This window comes from Anas platyrhynchos, chromosome 3 (genome assembly GCF_047663525.1).
Source record: "Anas platyrhynchos isolate ZD024472 breed Pekin duck chromosome 3, IASCAAS_PekinDuck_T2T, whole genome shotgun sequence".
NCBI classification, from domain to species: domain Eukaryota; kingdom Metazoa; phylum Chordata; class Aves; order Anseriformes; family Anatidae; genus Anas; species Anas platyrhynchos.
Window position 1 is genome coordinate 55,481,162 of NC_092589.1, and position 18,042 is coordinate 55,499,203.

The 18,042-nt window shown below is 43.8% G+C and overlaps 1 protein-coding gene and 1 long non-coding RNA gene across 4 annotated transcripts in view; both read right to left on the reverse strand.

Moving 5' to 3' along the window:
• The window catches only part of CNKSR3 (CNKSR family member 3), a 60,466-nt gene extending 46,634 nt beyond the window's left edge, over window positions 1-13,832 (reverse strand). The window contains exons 1-2 of one of the 3 annotated variants that reach the window (XM_072035925.1): window positions 13,643-13,832; window positions 12,419-12,595 (exon numbers count right to left, since the gene is read on the reverse strand). In XM_072035925.1, coding sequence (XP_071892026.1) covers window positions 12,419-12,595; window positions 13,643-13,694 — 229 coding nt within the window. In that variant the 5' untranslated portion in view covers window positions 13,695-13,832. The remainder of the gene's footprint in view (window positions 1-12,418; window positions 12,596-13,642) is intronic. The other 2 variants (XM_027454385.3, XM_027454384.3) reach the window with 2 other exon arrangements.
• A 525-nt stretch (window positions 13,833-14,357) lies between these two features.
• Window positions 14,358-18,042, reverse strand: part of LOC119716514 (uncharacterized) — a 74,860-nt gene continuing 71,175 nt past the window's right edge. The window contains exon 4 of the long non-coding RNA XR_011808320.1: window positions 14,358-16,802. This is a non-coding gene — a long non-coding RNA (uncharacterized lncRNA). The remainder of the gene's footprint in view (window positions 16,803-18,042) is intronic.

An 18,042-nucleotide genomic window follows, 5' to 3' on the forward strand; every position in this document is an offset into this window, starting at 1 on the left:
TGAACATCTGGTTTAATATTGCTAACAACTTTGTCATCACAGCATGGAAAAATACTTTTTAAAAGGAATAAAACGGAAACAAGCGTGAGCACAGAATTCAATCACACGCAATATTAATCAGAGTAATTACACACTGACCACAGGCAACACAAAAAACACTGTCCTCTCTGAAGCACAGTAAGGTGGCTGCCTCCATGGCTTGTCAACTGGTACTTCCATGGTTTAGGTTTTTTCCATATGGAAACTGGGTCAACACCTTTTCACTATGAGTAATTTTTATACTCCTTAGCAAGCACAAAAAGGCCTCTGTTGACTCTAAAAATAAATCCTGTACTCTAACAGGTCAAGCCCAAAGTCACTTCATTTTCTAAAAGCAGTAACAAACAAGGAACGTGGAGTGTACTGTATCTCCAGCACATGAAACCTGTGTCTGATAATTTTGTGTGGTTAATACAACGCAACAACCCCCTGCCCTAGGGCCTTCATCTCCAGCACGCAATTAAGAGCTTGCTGTTTTAAAGTTTCAAGGTTTTTGTGGTTGAAGGAGTAGTTCATTAGTCACAAGAGCTCCTTTTCTTGAACCCTTGTTAATTAACACTCTGATGTCTGTTCCCACAGTGGAAACAAGAGCGAACATTGCAAAACTGACCGCCCCTTGGCTCCCAAGAAGAAACAGGGTGATCCCTTTAATTTGGTTTGGCTGCTGCTCACACCACCATGTGGAACTGCTTTGGCTGATTGCAACAAAGTCCATTACTCACGTTTGTCTCTCCTGCCTGCATGCACCCTCACGAACACTGTGATTACTGCTACACCCATGAGCGACCCAAGGAGCAGTTCATTGTAAGGCAACAGCTGATGCAGCTGCCAGATAGCCGGCCTTTCATACAGCTATCTCCTACACAGTTACGAAACACTTCTGACTAGCACCTTACCCTAACAGTCACCGACGAGGCGTAAGTACAGGCACCTGGGAATCACCAGACATCAGCACTGGCTAATCACAAGAATATGTCAAACTGCATGGCATTAGCAGAAATGCTGACAGTGCATAGTTCTTCATCACGGACAAATCCACAGGAGGCCCTACTGGATTGTCCTAGGATATACTGCCTTTGTTTGCATGCCTACATTACTTTATGTTAATAGTCCCCAGAATACTTCTCTTTAGAAGTTACTGCTTGTATGAGCCAGGACACACAAGGAGTCTTGAGATTAAAGAGCAAAAATCCAAAGGGAGCTTGAAACACCTTGAAAAGCACCAAAATAACAATGCCAAAGTCATTCTGCTGTGCCACCACACTTGGCCTGCAAAGGTTGATGCCATCACAGCTGAAGACTTCATGGAGAGCTTCACAGGAACTCAAAAAGGATCAGAGAAAGCTTAAAGGTCTTCAATGAAAGTAGCAGGTGGTTTCTCAGCAATGTATGAGGGAAGACATGCAGAGCAAGAAGCTATTCAACCATGAAGAGCTCCAAGAGTGAAATCAGCTAGCGCAAATTCAAAGCAATAGAAGAGGCAGCAGAGAGGGGGAAAGGCAGATCCAATTAGCTAGACAAAAAAGACTTTGCAGGAGTGAAACACACTGATAACATTGTCCCTGTGACAGGAGAGACCTGCCTTGAAGCACCCAACACAATAGGCACTTTAAAGCACATCACTGAAGCATCTCAGCTTCCTTTAAACAGACTGTGTCAAACAGCAAGATTGAGCAGTCGATCACCAAACCTCTCCACTCCCCCCTCCCCCCCCTTTTTTCTTTTTTATAATTGTGTTACAGATTTAAAGGAATCACTTCAAACAATTTGCTGCCTGGTGAATTTTCATTATTCCATGCTGTTTTACAGCCCTGGTCAGGCACGCAGTGATAACGCTGCTTCCTAAAATAGCTGAGACCTCACCGGACTGCAAGTGCAACGCCCTAAATGTAAGGAAGCCAACTGTAAAATGTAACAACAATAGAGCCAGAGAGATCTAAGATCAGCAGCAGCAAAGCTAACCAAGGGCTCTGAATCATATACAAGTCCAAAATACCACTGGCCTGACCAGGAGCCCTACCTCCTTCCCAGAAGTGAAGTATGAAGTGGAGCAGAGGAGGGCAGGAGAGAGCCCTGTGTCTGCCTCAGCCACTCCAACATCTTCACCCAGCATTTTTTGTGATTATTAAGAGAGAAGAGTGAGAACAAATACTCCAAGTACTCCACCCACTCCTAATAGGATGGTAACAAGATATTTCTGACCATCTGCCAAAGCTTCAAACAAGTCTTAAAGATACTTTAAGATACTTACAACAAAGCACCATCAAATATTTAAGAAAGTCAGCCAATTTAATTGATGGCTACTTGCTTCTTTCTCATAGCACTTTAGATAAATTGGATATTGTTTCTTATGGGTCATGTTTCTGGTGTTTTTTGTTTGTGTGTGCGTGGTTTTTTTGGAAAGATCTGTTCCAGGACACAACTTCCTTGGTGCTGCTTCCAGGCAGTGCATAATTCCTAGGCAATGGAAGCATCTCTAGGGAGGGCCCTCTTGTGTACAGCTAACAAAACTGCTAGAAGGGTGCTATAAGCAGAACGCAAATTGTTTAAACCTTGATAGAAAACCATTCTCAGAAGTTACCATATTTTTTAGAATACCCAAAGACAGTGAAGAACATTAAATGGCAAAATATGTTTCAGTAAGACACAAGAGATAAATAACTGTTGAGTTTCCAGCTATCATTTCAACCCACACTTAATCCTTGGAAAATCAAGGATGATACTGTCCAATAAAATTACATGCATTATGCTCAATTACACATGGGTTAGAAACCACACAGTCCGTTTGGTATTCTGCAGCAACCAAGCCATATTAATTTGAGCAAAACCTGTACGCATCCATACGAGCTCCCAAGCTGGGAAATGAGTACTTCTGCAAATGACAGCTGAATGAGTCTCCAGGCACGTCTGGCAGGTGACTCCTCTGCTGGGAGCTGGAAATCCTCTCCAGTCATTCTGCCTTGAGATGCCAGTACAGATTTTACCATGCTAAAAGAACATATTCAGCGTTGTTGCTGGCCCTATGGCCACATCACAGTATCCCATTGTCAACCACTTTGTTTCAAGAGAGAGTAACTTTGTTTGTCCAAGAATCTCATCAGCTTGCTATCTATGCACTGCGATGTGGTCTAAAAAGGTACAATATTAAACAGTATTAAGCTTACCAAAACCCAAAGTCAAGGTATTTCACCAAAGGTTTACTTCCAGCAACATCAATGGAAATCATCATTTTGCTGCTGGCTTCCCATCATGGCTCATGGCTAGCACCATAAGATATGATGGTTCCTGCTGTAAGAAGAACCCAAACTAGCCCCAGATGACTGCTCCAAGTGTTTCTAACAATACCACAAGGATCTAAAAAGTATCAGCTACACCCGACTCAATCACAATTGTTGAAAGACACCATTCCATGAAGAATCACACGCTCCTGCTCATCTTTCTGCATAGCTTTACAAAGTAGTTCACCCAGCAGACGGGGCAGGAGGGAGCTAGACACAGCAGAAAGGACAGAAGAGGCTAGTGATTATCACACACGCATCTGTTATTACTCTCTCATGCCATACTTTCAGAACTTGGTGTTGTAACATACCGAATTTTTCAACAGATGCTAATAGCATAAGATATAATTACATCTCTTCCACATACAGATCGCATTTGACGACATTCAACAACTTTTCTATACAGCAGATGCCTATTGATTAGTAGTATTTCAACAACCCTACATGAAGCCATGCTTTCCTTTTATATGCCTGCACACCCTTTCTAAATAGGCACGCCTCATTTTCTGTTGTCACTTCCTGCACTACAGCAGCTCTGGGTGACTTATGGCGCAGGGAGCATCCACGAACCAACAGCATTGAGCCATGCTGCAGACATCATTGGATGGGCCCAGCTGGGGACTGACATGCTTACACTACCAGGATACCCCACAGAGCCCGTCTCGGTACTCAGTGGAGCTCAGAGCATCATTCAGCTCACCCCAAAATACATGCAAGATCTGCTGAACCATTTTCTAGGCTCCGGTGACTAGAACAAGAATACAGACATATAAATTAATCATGTCTTAATCCCGATTTGAATGCCACCCGTGGTATGACCAGAGGCAAATCACTTTCCTTTACCACATGCTCCACACTCAGTGCCATATGTGGACACCTGAAGGAGCCCAAACAGACTGTCAAGGAGTTTATAAGTAACATAACTGAATCCAGGGATGGAAATAGCCATGCCAACAACACTCATGCTGTTTCTTGTACATAGATAACCTACTTCTGGTTAGTTAAAACTGCACTGTGTAACAGAGGCACATCCTGAACTCCTCACAGCTTTAACTCCCTACCTTTAAAATAACAGCAGCTTCCTACTGAGAGGGGTACAGAAAGAATATAATAAAGACTGAAGTACCGGGGATACAGCCACAGTGATATATTACAGTTAAATCAAGATAAAAATTGCACAAGGCACAGAGCGTGCGCTTATCATACCTAGAGTCTTTGTTTCCCAAAGCTCTGTTCCAGCCATCTTCCCTTAATACTGTTAAAATCTTTATGAAAGTACCTCTGCTAGCCAGGATCCTGCCTGCCAGCATCAGCCTAATAAAGCAGTAGGCAGCAAATCACTGAAGAAATATGAAACTGTCAGAAGTGCAACCACAGGAATAGGATCTCTGCTAGTGAGAGCCCCCCTGCCAGCCAGTGCCTCCTGCAGAAGCACAGGTTTGTGTCAGCCCATTGCAGTGTTCTCCAGCATGGGTATTGCTGTATCTACCAACCCACATCCACACCCACCCTCCTGAACGATGAATGAATCTCATCCTCAAAGGCCAGTACTACACCTTCCTCCAATATAGCTGTTAAATCCTAAGCATAACTGAAGGCAAACTATGTTCTTTTTTAAAAAAGAAAAAAAGAAAAAAAAATCATTTCCAGCTACATAACACACACATGCTACCATGAGATACAACCAAAATTGGTAAGAAATAAAAAAATTACTGACAGGTTCAATTTTCAAGTTCTTGTTTTCCTCACATATGGATTTATTTATCCCGTGCTGTTCTCTCAAGTAGCATCATGTATGTTAGAGGAAAGAAAAAGGATTGTTTTAAAATACAAATAAATAACTATGATACTTTTATGTTTACACAGGCATTGTATTTGACAAGAGGTATAATGTTACTTCCTCTGGTGAATACAGCTGAAGTCCAAATACTACATGCACTATATTTATAAGAAAATTTGTAAGAAAAAAAAAAGTTAAAGGACACTGAATTTATAGCATATTTATCTTTTGTCTCCTCTTTCAACCAAAGTTTCCATTATAGCTTGCATCAGGAATGCCAACAATTACCAAGTTATGCTTTGCCATAATCCTCTCAAAACTCTGCTTGGTGGAGCCCTCAAGCACCCCGCACCTTGCTGAGGACGGGTGAGCAAAGCTGTGAACACAGATCTCCTCTAGATCTCCTGAGGGGGAAAGGGGCTGGAGGAGCGGCACCCTCATGTCAGAGCAGGTACCTGTACATTTCACCAGGCTTCCACTGTTTCCCTACAGGGCTCTCTGGGCACAGCTCCATCCCTGGACCTTCACGTGTTTTTCAGTCCGCATTCTTCAGGCGTGCCTGAACTGGCTCTCACAGCCCTCCATCCTACGCAGGAGGACAGGAAAAAAAAAGTCTTCAGTCCCTGCTGCTCTGTCTCCCTGCAGCCCTGCACCAACACGCACACCTGCGATCCCTGCGCCATGCCTCCTGGAGCAGCATGACAGCAGCCATCTCAAAACAACATTTTTCAGACACCAAAGACACAGTACTGGTGCCCCAATGGAGATCAGCAGAGCTTCACTCTTCTGCTTGCATGTCCAGCTGTCACCATGGGCTGCCTTCTGGCTGTCACGGCAAGGACACAGCTTCTTCACCACAACAGGGCATGGAGGAGGAGAAAACGCTGCTGCTCAGGACAGAGCATCACCTCTGGAACTGACGACAGGAGCAGCATCGCAACAGAAAGCAATAGTTCCTTTTGGTTACAGAGGGGGGGCCATTTACAAGCTAAACAAGTGAGAAAGCCCAGCTGAAGCCCTTAACCAGCCTGCCTCACAACATAGACAAAGGAGGCAATACCTTGAGCCCTGCCCTTCTGTTCAGGCTGGGAAAGCATCTGTATCAGACAAGATATCGCCTATTTAATGACAAAATAGGCATATTACAGAGCTTTTCATAAAGCATTCACCTGGCAAACTGCATTCCAGTAATACAAGACTCGGTGAGATAAGGAAAGATATTATTAGCATTAATGATAAAAGGATGGCAACCTAAGCAACATTCATTTTGCACACACAAGGCAGAGACATCAGGATCATATTAGCCTAGAAGCGTGTATCAACACTTGCTTTAGCAGAAGCCTTAGCCCTTGATGAGCATCAATTAAGTGCTAAATGGAGTTCTCTCCTTTGATCAAGAAGCAAGATAAGATCACATTTACACCACAGAGCTTTGATTGCAACACCACACCAGACATTTGGCTTACCTACACCTAACTACTAATATAAGAAAGTCCAAAAAAAAAAAAGAGAGATTTTGGTATTGCAGTGAAAGAGAAGTGTCTTTATGTAAAAGGGCAGGAGAAACACGTATAAGAAACTACACGACCTCAGCACTAATGCAGTATGCACTAATGCAGTATTAACATACAAGTCGGTCAGATACTAAATGAACGTCCGTAGACCAAAGTTGCAAAGGTCAGTGATTTGATCTCACCAAATCAAATACAGATGCTTGGTTTTATCCAGCACATGCAACATTTGATGAAAAGTAGCTACTTTTCATAATATCACAAATATCTATTTTAATAGCTAATGAATGTTTAAAACTGGATTAAAAAAAAAAAAAAAAACACACACACACAATCAGGCAGATTCTATGTACCTCCTGCAGATCCTCCAAGCTGTAAAATATTATTAGTTGTATTCTGAAAGGATGGAAGCAGGCATATGGAAATCTGCAGGCAATCTTCTTATGCAAAGCAAGCATGGCCCAGGGATATGAACGATACCTCAGACTCAGAAGTCATCTCACGCTAGAAATTAGAGCCCTAATGACAAAAGGACTATATACCCTGCCTAACTTCAGACAGAGATAATACAAACAGTATTTTATTTGAATTTCCTAACTCTTATTGCAGCCCTGTGAAGTAACATTAGAATCTGTGAACAATCCTGTGACCACAAGAAACTGAGTCCTTATAAATATGTAAGAGGTTGCTACAGAGGTCCCAGCTCCATTATTTCCTATCCACCCTTCCTTTCTCCTCTGTAAGTTACTGACAACATCAGTATCTCACTACCTTCTCCTTTAAACAGGACTTACATATTTGGAGTATCTGGAGGACTGAAAGCAGAGACACTCCCAAAACAACAAACCTGTAATGAGGTGAGATCGGAGCATGTGATGACATCAGTAAAATGTAAGGTACAAATTAAGACTAATGACATCACAAGTACAGAAAAGATATGATGGATATCAATTTTTACCAGTTAATTCACAGAGGCACTGATGTTGGGACTTATGCACTGACATAGCTTCTGTGTGAAGCTTCCTTGCAAAGCCAAATCTTGTTCTAAGATGATGCAGCAGAGAACTGAACAGTCTCAACATCTCTTAACACTTCTTAACCGTTGCAAGTCATCAGCTGCTTGACATGCCTGGAAGGAGCTTAACTGATAGAGCAAGACTTAGATCAGGCAATCCAGAAGCTTAGATTTAAGAAATCAAAAGGAAAGAACAAACACCACCCAAAGAAAACCCCACATGTTTCTAAATACTTCTTGACAGGCCGTCTGCACGCATCACTCCAACTGCAATTCATCTAGTAGCATCTGTTGGATAACAACCTTTTGTCAGGCTCTTTTACTTAAGAAAATAAAGCATCATGACAAATTTCAACATGCATTTTATCTAGTGCCCTGCACTTTGTCTTCCATTAGCTTGTGCAGTGTGCTAGACAGTGTACAGAGGCATGATCCTTGGCCAGGAGGACTTACATGCTGAAAACAAAGAGTCCAAAGCAAAAAGAGGCAGAAGGAACAAGCACATAGTAACTAGAGTTACGAAAGTCTGACAGAAGAAAGGAGGATTTTGCTCCAGAAGTCTCAAACAACGGAAACAAAAGACTTCTGATCACTGAAAGAAAGGCGTTTAAGAAAAAAATGCAACCAGTTCATTGGCCAGTTGCTAAACAGTTAGAAGAAACTTCACCTAATAACTACCACCACTACTACACCTCTAATTGATTAGTACAAGTGTTTAGTTTAACAGTTTAGTTTAGTACCTGTGTTTAGGTACCACCTAAATATACTTTTTACCCACTACCCACCCACCTGTACCTTAAATTCTTTGTCAGAGTTGCATAACAATTTCTTTATAAAGATTACAATCAACTTTCCAGTAAAGCCCATGGAGAATTTAGCATTTAAAACGTTGCTTTTCAAGACATTATGATGACAGCACTCTACTTCTAGACCTGTGATGTTTGGTTAAAATAGTTTGAACAGCCTCTTAATGGCAAAGCAAACAGAGCTGACTGTGAACACTGAAAGATCATAAAAAAAAAAAAAAAAACACCACAGAACCCACAAGCAGCTCAAGAAACTGCAACACAGCAGAAAAACATGAAAACGTGATCTAAACACACGAACACAGAGGCCAACTCCTCTGTTTTATTTTTTCATACACACTTATCTTAGCAACAGTGAATGAATAATTTTAAACCAGCATTCGTGCAAACTGGTTGTGCAGCTTTTTCACTTCAAGTTTCATCCCACAGACAAACACTAAATAGATTTATTTAGTATTTTCACCTTCTGCTGGCAAAATATTATGGGCCGGCTACAGTCAGAATTGCAGTTCAAATACCTGAAAAGAGAGTGTGTTCATTCAATACCATTTCCTGATGTGTTTAATAAGGCTGTTTGAATATATTTTTAAATAATCAAGCAAACAGAGAAACTCCTCTGCAGTCATGGGCAAATCTTTCTTCTACTTTTCATTGAAAGCAAAACACTCTCTTAAGAGAGAAGTAGCAGTTTATTAGCATTAGATTTTTTTCCAAATAACTTGAACACAATAGTGTTTGTTTCAGAATACTTAAAAAGAAAAAAAGCTGGAAAAAAAAAACTTCAGTGCTGTGTGTCACTCATAATTGCTTCTGAAATCCAGCTCCAGTTTGCGGCTCCCGGCACACAGTTAACACAGCTGACCTTGCTGAAATCTCCCTGGGTAAGCGAGATAGCCCTAAAAAAAGAACACCAGGTCCTCACGATTAATTGCTAACTATTAATAAATTAGCATATTTCTCTTCCTTCTTCCAGGCATACCTATAAATAAACGCACTTTCCCTCAAGATTGACCAGGAATGGAAATCAGAGTATTTTGTGACATAACAGCCACAGGAATAAACGACACCCATGAACTATTGGGTAATGGAATAACTGAACCTAGAGCGCAATAAAAAGACCAAAGTGCCAGCTCGATCCAGAGCTAGCTGAGCCCACAGCTACAGGAACAAAGGCCAGATTGTAATGGAGACTCACAACAACGACGGCATCTAACCACAAGCATGTCAAACTGTCTTTACCGTGTAAAATTTGGCTTGAAGTCACAAGTCACAAGTATGCTAGGCCTGGGGGCAGCAGGGAAGAGGGAAATCAGGCTACTGAAAACAAAGAGGAGATACAACTATGTTGTCTAGTAAGACAGTGACATTTTTCACAGAGGAGAACCTTCCCTTACACAACTTTTTGGTCTCACATCTTTTGAGGAATGACCCTAAGTGCAAGGTTTTCAGTAGCCAGGGTCTTCTGGGACTACAGGAAGTTTCTCCACAGGATCACATTACTACGTTTTCTTCAAATTGTCGCTCTGCCAGAGAGGTATGTCACTTCTGTGCTGGAGATTTTTCCACACACATGGCCCTATGTCAATGGGTTCTTGATGGTTTCTGCACCCAGGATAGCCAAGCCCAGAAAACTACAAGTCCACAGTCAAATGATACCAGCAGCAGTACAGCAAATGTGCTGCAATCTCTGTGGCTGTTAGCATGTCCCAACATAAGCTGAATTACTCCAGGACTCCTTTTTTTTAAAGCTCATGGGGAAGGAGTAGAGCAGTGTGAGAAAGAAGTGAGGACTCTGAGCCTGCGAGCATCTTGGCCTGCACAGGAGCAAGGCTGCAGGTCAGCTGCAATGCCAGGCAGGAGCAATATCTCTCCCAGAAGGATCAACTCAAAAAGATCAACATCTCGGTTCGGTCAGTTCCAAGAAAACAGTGAAGGCCAAAACATTAAACAAGCTCCACAACCACCTGCAAGCAAGTCAATTCAACACAGCAACCTAGACACACACACACACAAAAAAAAGTACCTTTCCACTGCTGAAGATAACCCCCAAACACTTCTCAAGTCCCTGTCACACGGTAAGAGAAACCCGTGACTACACCAGCGCCTCTTCTGGACAGAAATTGAAGAGGTGCCCATACAGTTACCAGTTTCCAAATATTGATGCAGCAGCTGAAGATTCTTCATATCCTTGCTAAAAAGCATAAAAAGCAGATGTAGGTGAATGCTTCACCTACAAAGTTGCTAGTGAGCAAAAGTACAACTCTTCAGCAGCAGCTTCGATTTCACTAGACCCACTCTTCACAATTCTACTACTGTCAGTATGGTTGCTTTGCCAGAAATACACCCTTCTTCACAAAAAAACAGCAGCATTCTAGTCTGAATTAACAAGAGAACACAAGCGACAGCTTCTTGTATCACCTATTGTTGCCAGAGACAAACAAAGCTCTTTTCATTTAAAATCTGGCTACAAAAATCTAAAAATATTCACTTCTGTGTAATTAATTCCAAATAGGTTCTATTTTAAATTACAGATAAAGCCTATTTACAGAATCTGCATAGAAATGGATAGCTCAAAAATCATAGAAAGGAACTATTCAGGATAAGAGCTGTCCTGTTAAAAAAAAAAAAAAAAAAAGTTAGTTTTGTCTGTTTGTTTTTTAAAGGAAGCCAGGTTCACAAAAAGCAAATAAGCTAACTGTCCAGAAGCAGTTATACAGCTTACTTTTGGATTTGGCTTTTTGGTAATTGCTTCCTGGAATAGGGGAAAGTTTCTATGCTTCTTTTAGTTGGGAAAAGGTGGGGTTTTGTTGTCCTTTTTTTTTTTTGTAGTTGCTGTTTTTGTTTGTTTTGCTTTCAGTCTAAAAGTATCAATTAATAGACACTTGATTGTAAACAATTCAAAATAGAAAAACAGTTCCTGGAGAAAACTTCTGTTTTCCATTGAACATTAAAAATGGACTAAATCAGACCATTTATTTCCGCTACTCCCTTAATTTTTTTCCAAGATGCTTTTATCGCTGTATGACATGCATGCATCATTATCTGCAAAACCAATCTCCCCACTGCAAGTTGGCATCTCCCACCATAGTTATTTATGTCATTCTCCTAGAACACATCTCCATGGCACCACAGCACTAACTACAGGCAGCAGACATCACCAGCCAAACATTTTCTCCCAGAGCTTGACCAGCTGGGTGAAGATCACGGTATTACATTCCTAGATGGACAGTGATAGTCAAACAAAAGGCCTAAGCTCCTCTCCAAACATTCTGTTAATCAGTGTATTTATAAAACTAGCCTCGAGAATTGAAGATAATATTCATAAGTTAAAATACAGACTATTGGTCTCCGCTCAAACATAAAATGCAGTGGTTGTGAACTACATAGAGTAGTCAAGCATTTTGGCTTAAAAATAAACCATGAAACATAGCATTAATAAGGCTGCTATTAAAGTGTCAATTTTAATGAGCAGAGATGAAAGTCTAGCCAAAAAATAAAGTTTTCCACATTTCTTTATTACAATCTTGTCATTCAGGGAGTGACGTAAAAAGACGCCGTGCACTGAAGAGGTCAAATGCTTACCTGGAAACTGAAAAACAACAGCAGAAACAAAAGTCACTGGCAGTCTTTAATTTATTCCTTTGCATTTCAAAGGACACGCGTTAGCATTAGTCAGAAGATCCACCTTCCAACTACAGCCAGGCCTCAAATTATTCTGCATAACACTAATTGAGGGTCCAACTAAAGAGTTACCTGTTCAAGAAACCTGCAAGTAAAATAAATTATGCAAGAAAGCAAGCCAAGCATGCTTAAGTATAATAAAGCCTTTTAAAATGATTAGCAGGTTTACTCTTTAATCTGGCAAGGTAACAAACTTTCAGTGCCCAAGAGAAAAAACACAATGAGGGAACAGCATTATATAAATATTCCACATGCCAAAGCAGAAGGCTTATTTCATTGTAACAATGCACTCCTGTTTAAACCAATACCAAGAGGAGAAGGAGAGGTCTTTCTGGGGAAGTTATTTAGATGTTCACGCGTAACTTCGGAGCGCGTCCGTGCAGGCTCCTCTCCTTCCAGAGGCTGCGCGGACAGTCCATCATTGGCACCGGCACGCCCGGACACATGTTCACACTCAGGAGGGCTGGGAGTATCCATCCTGCTCTCTGTACGAAAACATTAGCCTGCTTTCCAAATTTGACTCAGTCTCGAAGCGAACTCCTGCCAAGTGCTGACCACAGGCATGCAGTCTAATCAGCATTATGGTCCTGAGACATCGGAGTAATGGCTGCTATAAGTGAGTGCCGCTGCTAATCCAGGGGAGCTTTCAACTCTCAAAGCATTCGTAATTTCGCATCAACTTCAAATCAGGGAAAGCCTGGGAAAACGCTTTATACAACAAAGGGTGATGGCCCTAAAGCACAGTCCTGCGAGACAACAGCAGTCCGCCCCACAAGTCACAAGCCTCTCACCTAATTCAGAGCTATTTCCCTTTTGATTTTCGCACTGCGGAGCAGGAACTGCGAGCGCAGACCTCTAATTGCCATTCAGAAAGTGCCATTCACTGGCACTGTCCGACCAGGTTTGACAGAGTGGAAGCCAAAACTGCTTCCCAATTAAAAAAAAAAAAAAAAAAAAAGCCACCGAGCACGTCAGGTGTCCCCCCAGAGGGACGTGGGGTACCTGCGGGCACAGCTCGCAGCCCCCACCTCCTTTCCCCCGGGGAACAGCTTCCCAGCGCCGCACCAGCGGACGGGCTCTGCAAACTCCTTGCTGAACTCCAGCTCTCCTCCTGAACTCAACTTTGCTTAACTCACAAACCAAGGTGTTTTCGGCCAGCGGGCGGGTTTCGCCCGAAGAGCTGCAAGCCAACCCGCGCGGCCGGCCGGCAGGAGGGGGGGGGGGGGGGGGGGGGTGCACGGCCGCAGGGGGACGGGAGCGAGCGCTGGGGGAGCCCCGCCGGAGCCGCGCTGCCCGCCCCGCCGACGGGGCTCACCTCCTCCCCGCGCCCCGGAGACGGAGGAAAAAGCGCCCGGGGCTCACGGGCACCGAGAGGGAACCGGCCTGGAAGCCGCCCGCTCCCGGGACGGGGCTGCCGCTGCGGCTGGGGCTGGCCCCGCTCGTCCACGGGGCAGCCGAGCCCGGCAGCAGTAAGTTCCCGCGGGCCGAGCCGAGCCGAGCCGAGCCGTGCTGGGCAGCACAGGCGCCCTTACCCTTGGTCCAGTCCACCACTTGCTTCGGGCTCCACCTGGTCACCGGCTCCATGGTGGGCTCGGCCCCGCCGGGACCTGCCCCCGCGGGACACCGGCACCGCCGCTCCCGCAGCCCGCCCGCCGCGCTCCTCCGGCCGCGGACTCGCCCCCTCTCAGGCTCCCATCCCCGCGGCCCCGCTCCCCGCCCGCCCCGCGCCGGCCGGGCCGTCCCCCCGGGCCGGCTCCTCCCGCGGGCCGCGGCCGGACCCGCCCCGCCGCCGCTCCGCCCCCAGGTGCTGCCGCCCGGCTCCCCTCGGCCGCCCGGAGCTGGCCTCACGGCCCATGGGCTTCGGCCTCGAGGGCCCAGCGGGAGCCCGCTGCCCCCGGCCTGGCGCCGTGTGTGGAAAAGTGCCGAGGAGAAAGTCCCCATGGGGGCTCGGGGGCTGAGCTGCCCTCGAAATGGCAACCCCCAGGCGGCCCGGCACGGCTCGGCTCGGCCCGGGGAGGAAATGGCCGCGGCGGGGCAGGGAGGCTGCTCCAGGAGGGTTCGGACGTTTGACTAAAATAATAATTAAATAAAACCAACACACAGAAAGTGAAGTTTCTAAGAGCCCGGCTTCGAAAGGAAAACTGGGTGGTTTTCTGTGCCAGTACCGAGAAGCCTGCGATCACCTAACTGCTCCCCTCCTTGGCTGTAGCCTTGCTCTGAACAGCTGTGTCGTGGTTGCTTGAGTTTACTCTGCACATTTTGGATTAGAAAACTTTCATATACACATACCGGACACTGTGTTTCAAAACATGCTGAACACAGCCCCCGTAACATATGTGCCGTGATGTGTGGCATTGTACTTTGATAATTAACACTTTTACATAAACATGACTGAAATCTCTACATGGTGTTTTTGCACAGCACGCTGAAAGAAAGTGAAGTGGGGTCAAAAGCAGATACAGATCCTCCTTTCTTCTGCAAAGCAATTAATGTTGTCTTTTACACTGGCATTTCTTGTGCAGACCTCCAAAGTTCAGTATGATGACAAATGTGGCTGCTACATGAATGACTCCAATAAAGCTGATAGTCAATAGACTGTCTGGACTTTAACAAAGGGATGATTTCCAGAATTACAGCAGTTTGTTTCTTTTGAAACTACTGTTATTTGTGCCTTCCACATTTACAGTTGCTTTGTAGTGTTTATAGTTTTATGTAAAACATTGTAGGGGTTGGTGTATTACCACGGTGTGTACAAAAAGGCAAATTAAATTTCAATATATGCTGTGCACATGTGAAAAAAAATGTTTTTGAACTCTCAAAAACATGATTTTTTAAAACTAATGTATTTTATAGGCTCGGGATTTCTATGTGCAAGAGGGGGATTGCTGTTGAGGTGGCTTTGTGCTGTGTGGAAAGGAAGGATGGACGGACACGTGGGACATTTCTTCTCGCTGTGGTTTCCGAGGGGGTGGGTTGACTGCAGCCAGGCAGGCAGAAGGGTGGAGATTAGGGGGCCTCCCGCTCTCCTGCCCCACAACCAGGACCTGCCCAAGGGTGGCATGGTGGCCGGGCACTTCAGTGGCAGCTCCATGTGAGTCACAGCCCTGTGGCAATTTTAGCAGCCACTGCAGGCTGCCATCAACCACTCTTCTCCAGATATTGGTATTTGGTTTATTTCTGAATCCTGCACTTAGAAGAGTCCTTGGGTGTGGTGGCCATTTCACCATAACATTATTTCTGTTTTTCTGTTCTCACTTGGGAGCTACAGTGAGCCGTCCCGTGTACCTCAGTCTCACTTTCCTCAGAGGAAATATTTTGCTTTTGCCCTGGCCACCTCCTGAGGGCTGTGTAAACCCTGGGAGTGTCAGCCTCTACTTAGAGGTTTAACTGCTGACCTCCATAGCTTCATTCTCAGCATACTGACCTCCACTGCTCTGCTTGCTTCTCCCAAACGCACCCTGAGACCATTTTCATCAGTAATGCAGCAGGGAGACGTGGAGAAAACACGTATTTTTATTACATGCTTCACTTAGCAGATCTGGCTCAGCAACAAATTCCAGCACGAAGCCCTTTTGCAACATGTAGAACGGTCTCACTGTTCCTCTTGCTCGGCAAAGAAGAGCAGAGTGAACTCTGCTGTGACAGCAACACTGAAATTTTCACTTGTCAGTATTTGAGAGTGGGTAAGCAGCTAGGATTTCAGACTGCCCAGAACCCCAGTTTTCAGAGGCTCACATCTCCACCCATCTGCTGTCCCTAGACATATACTGAAAGTGTAGGGACCGGCAGTTCTGTGTGTGGTTGTGCAGTGCCTGGTGGTACTGGCTTTCCTGCTGCAGAGGCTGGCCATGAAATCAAGAAGTGGCACCTCACAGGTTCTAGGTTTGGGAAGCAGTGGTGAAAAACAGAAAGGCCTTTTTGCATATGTACCTAAAAACTAGTTTGTTCATCCTGTTTGCCACATGGTGGCTGAAGGTATATTTCTAATTCGTGACTGTAAAGAACTAAATTGTTTATTTGCTTTTTGGTGTGTGAAATATATTTCTTCTCAGTTCACCTCTCTGCATATATGAAAGATTAACATGCAATTCACCATAACCTTAATATTGGTGGAGCAACCCAAAATTTCTTGATTCCCAATTGAAACGTGTCATTCACACTTCAGAAACAACAAAGCAGCAGCTCCCAACCCTTGCAGAGGCCCGAATGAACAGATGGGCCTTGCAATGTGCCCTTTTAATGGTTTCACAACAGTTAGTGTCACAGTGCTTCAGTCTTAACTACACAGATGCTTCCCAAGGTTGCAGGAAGGAAAGCAAATGTCTCTCCCTGTTGGTGTTTGGAGCAGTCATCTGCTGTCATCCTTCTCTGTCACATGTCTTGGACCAGTCCCCGTGTCTTATTTGGATAGGATGAGCACCAAATTTTGTGAATCAGACAAGCAAATCTGGTCACTTGCTAGCAGATTGCCAATCTGATAAATCCATTATTCATTGTTATAATTTTCTATAATTTTCAAGATGAAAAATCTACTTTTTTGTTGTTGTTGTTATTGTTGTTGTTGCTGTGTTTTGTTGTTTGTATGTTTTTGTCAGCAGGACAATATTGTAGTGCCTCTGTGTTCTTTGATTACATTATTATATCCCTTAACACCAACTGCTTTACAGTCTTCTCTGGTCAAACGAAGTGAGGCTGAGAGGGGAAAGAAGCACATATTCAATTTCTCAGATGGATTCCTAGCCAAGTTGCTTACCTGTGCTCTTTTAAAGCCCAGATTGTAACTGTTCTTTTGAGTTGATTTTTCTCATAATCAAATCATCTCAATGCCTTCTTTATTTGAGACGAGATTAACTAGTAGTCAGTTGACATGATGCAATTAGTTCTGTTTGTAGATTAAGATAGTTTTGTTCAAGAAAATACTCATTGCCTGAAGAAATAATAATAAAAAATATTTTTTTCTCTCTCTGATGTCTATGAATCAAAAAATTACATGCACATCTTCAGATGCTCTATGGATTAGTTTACAAGTTTTGTGCCAGTATGGAGTATCAGGAAACATGTTGGTTCCCTTTCCATGCTTGCAGCCACATGTGAATTTTATGTTGCTGTGGCAGGGCCCAATACCAGCTCTCCAGTTGTGCACATTTTTTCATTAGTTGTAATTTTCCAGTGATAACAGTGATAACAGTGATAACAGTGATCAGTGATTTGATTTAAAAGAACATTCAGACCAACTGTTTGTTGATTCCCTGCTTTCTTCATTTTCTTTTTCATTTTCCTTTCTTCCTTCTTTTCTTCCCCCCCCTCCCCCCCCCCCCCCCCAGCTTCAAGACCAGATTTTCAAAGGATCAACAGCTTATTTCACCTGGATGGTCTGGCAGCACACAGCTCAGCGTAGACCAGATCATGGCTCTACAGTCATGGCAGGTCATGGCACTGTGCACTGTCACATCACCCATCAACAAAGATTTACAAAGCAGTCTTAATCCCACAACTGCACCCCTGTCAAGTTAGCAGAGGATGCTACAGTGTTTATGTCACCTTCAGGATTTTATCCTAGCAGCTGGCCAGCAGAAGCAGCACATGTGATTCTTTTACAACATAAAGTCTACTGGGAAAAATTTCCCTTTCCAAGATAAAAATAAACAAATAAATTATATATATATATGTGAATCATTGGAAAGTTTGCATCATTTCAGCAATATGTTGGCTTTAGCCTGGTTTAACATCAGATTTACTGTTTTATCTAAACACAGTCTGATTGATCTGCCCCTTAGACACAGATTTCAATACAAAACCTGCCTGCTACCAGGTCACCAGCTTGGATTTAAGTCATCCATGGCAGATAGATGATCACATTTCTCACAAAGTAGCCAAAATGTACAATATGGATTGTATTCAAATTTTAAGCTGTCTTCATGGTGACAGACGA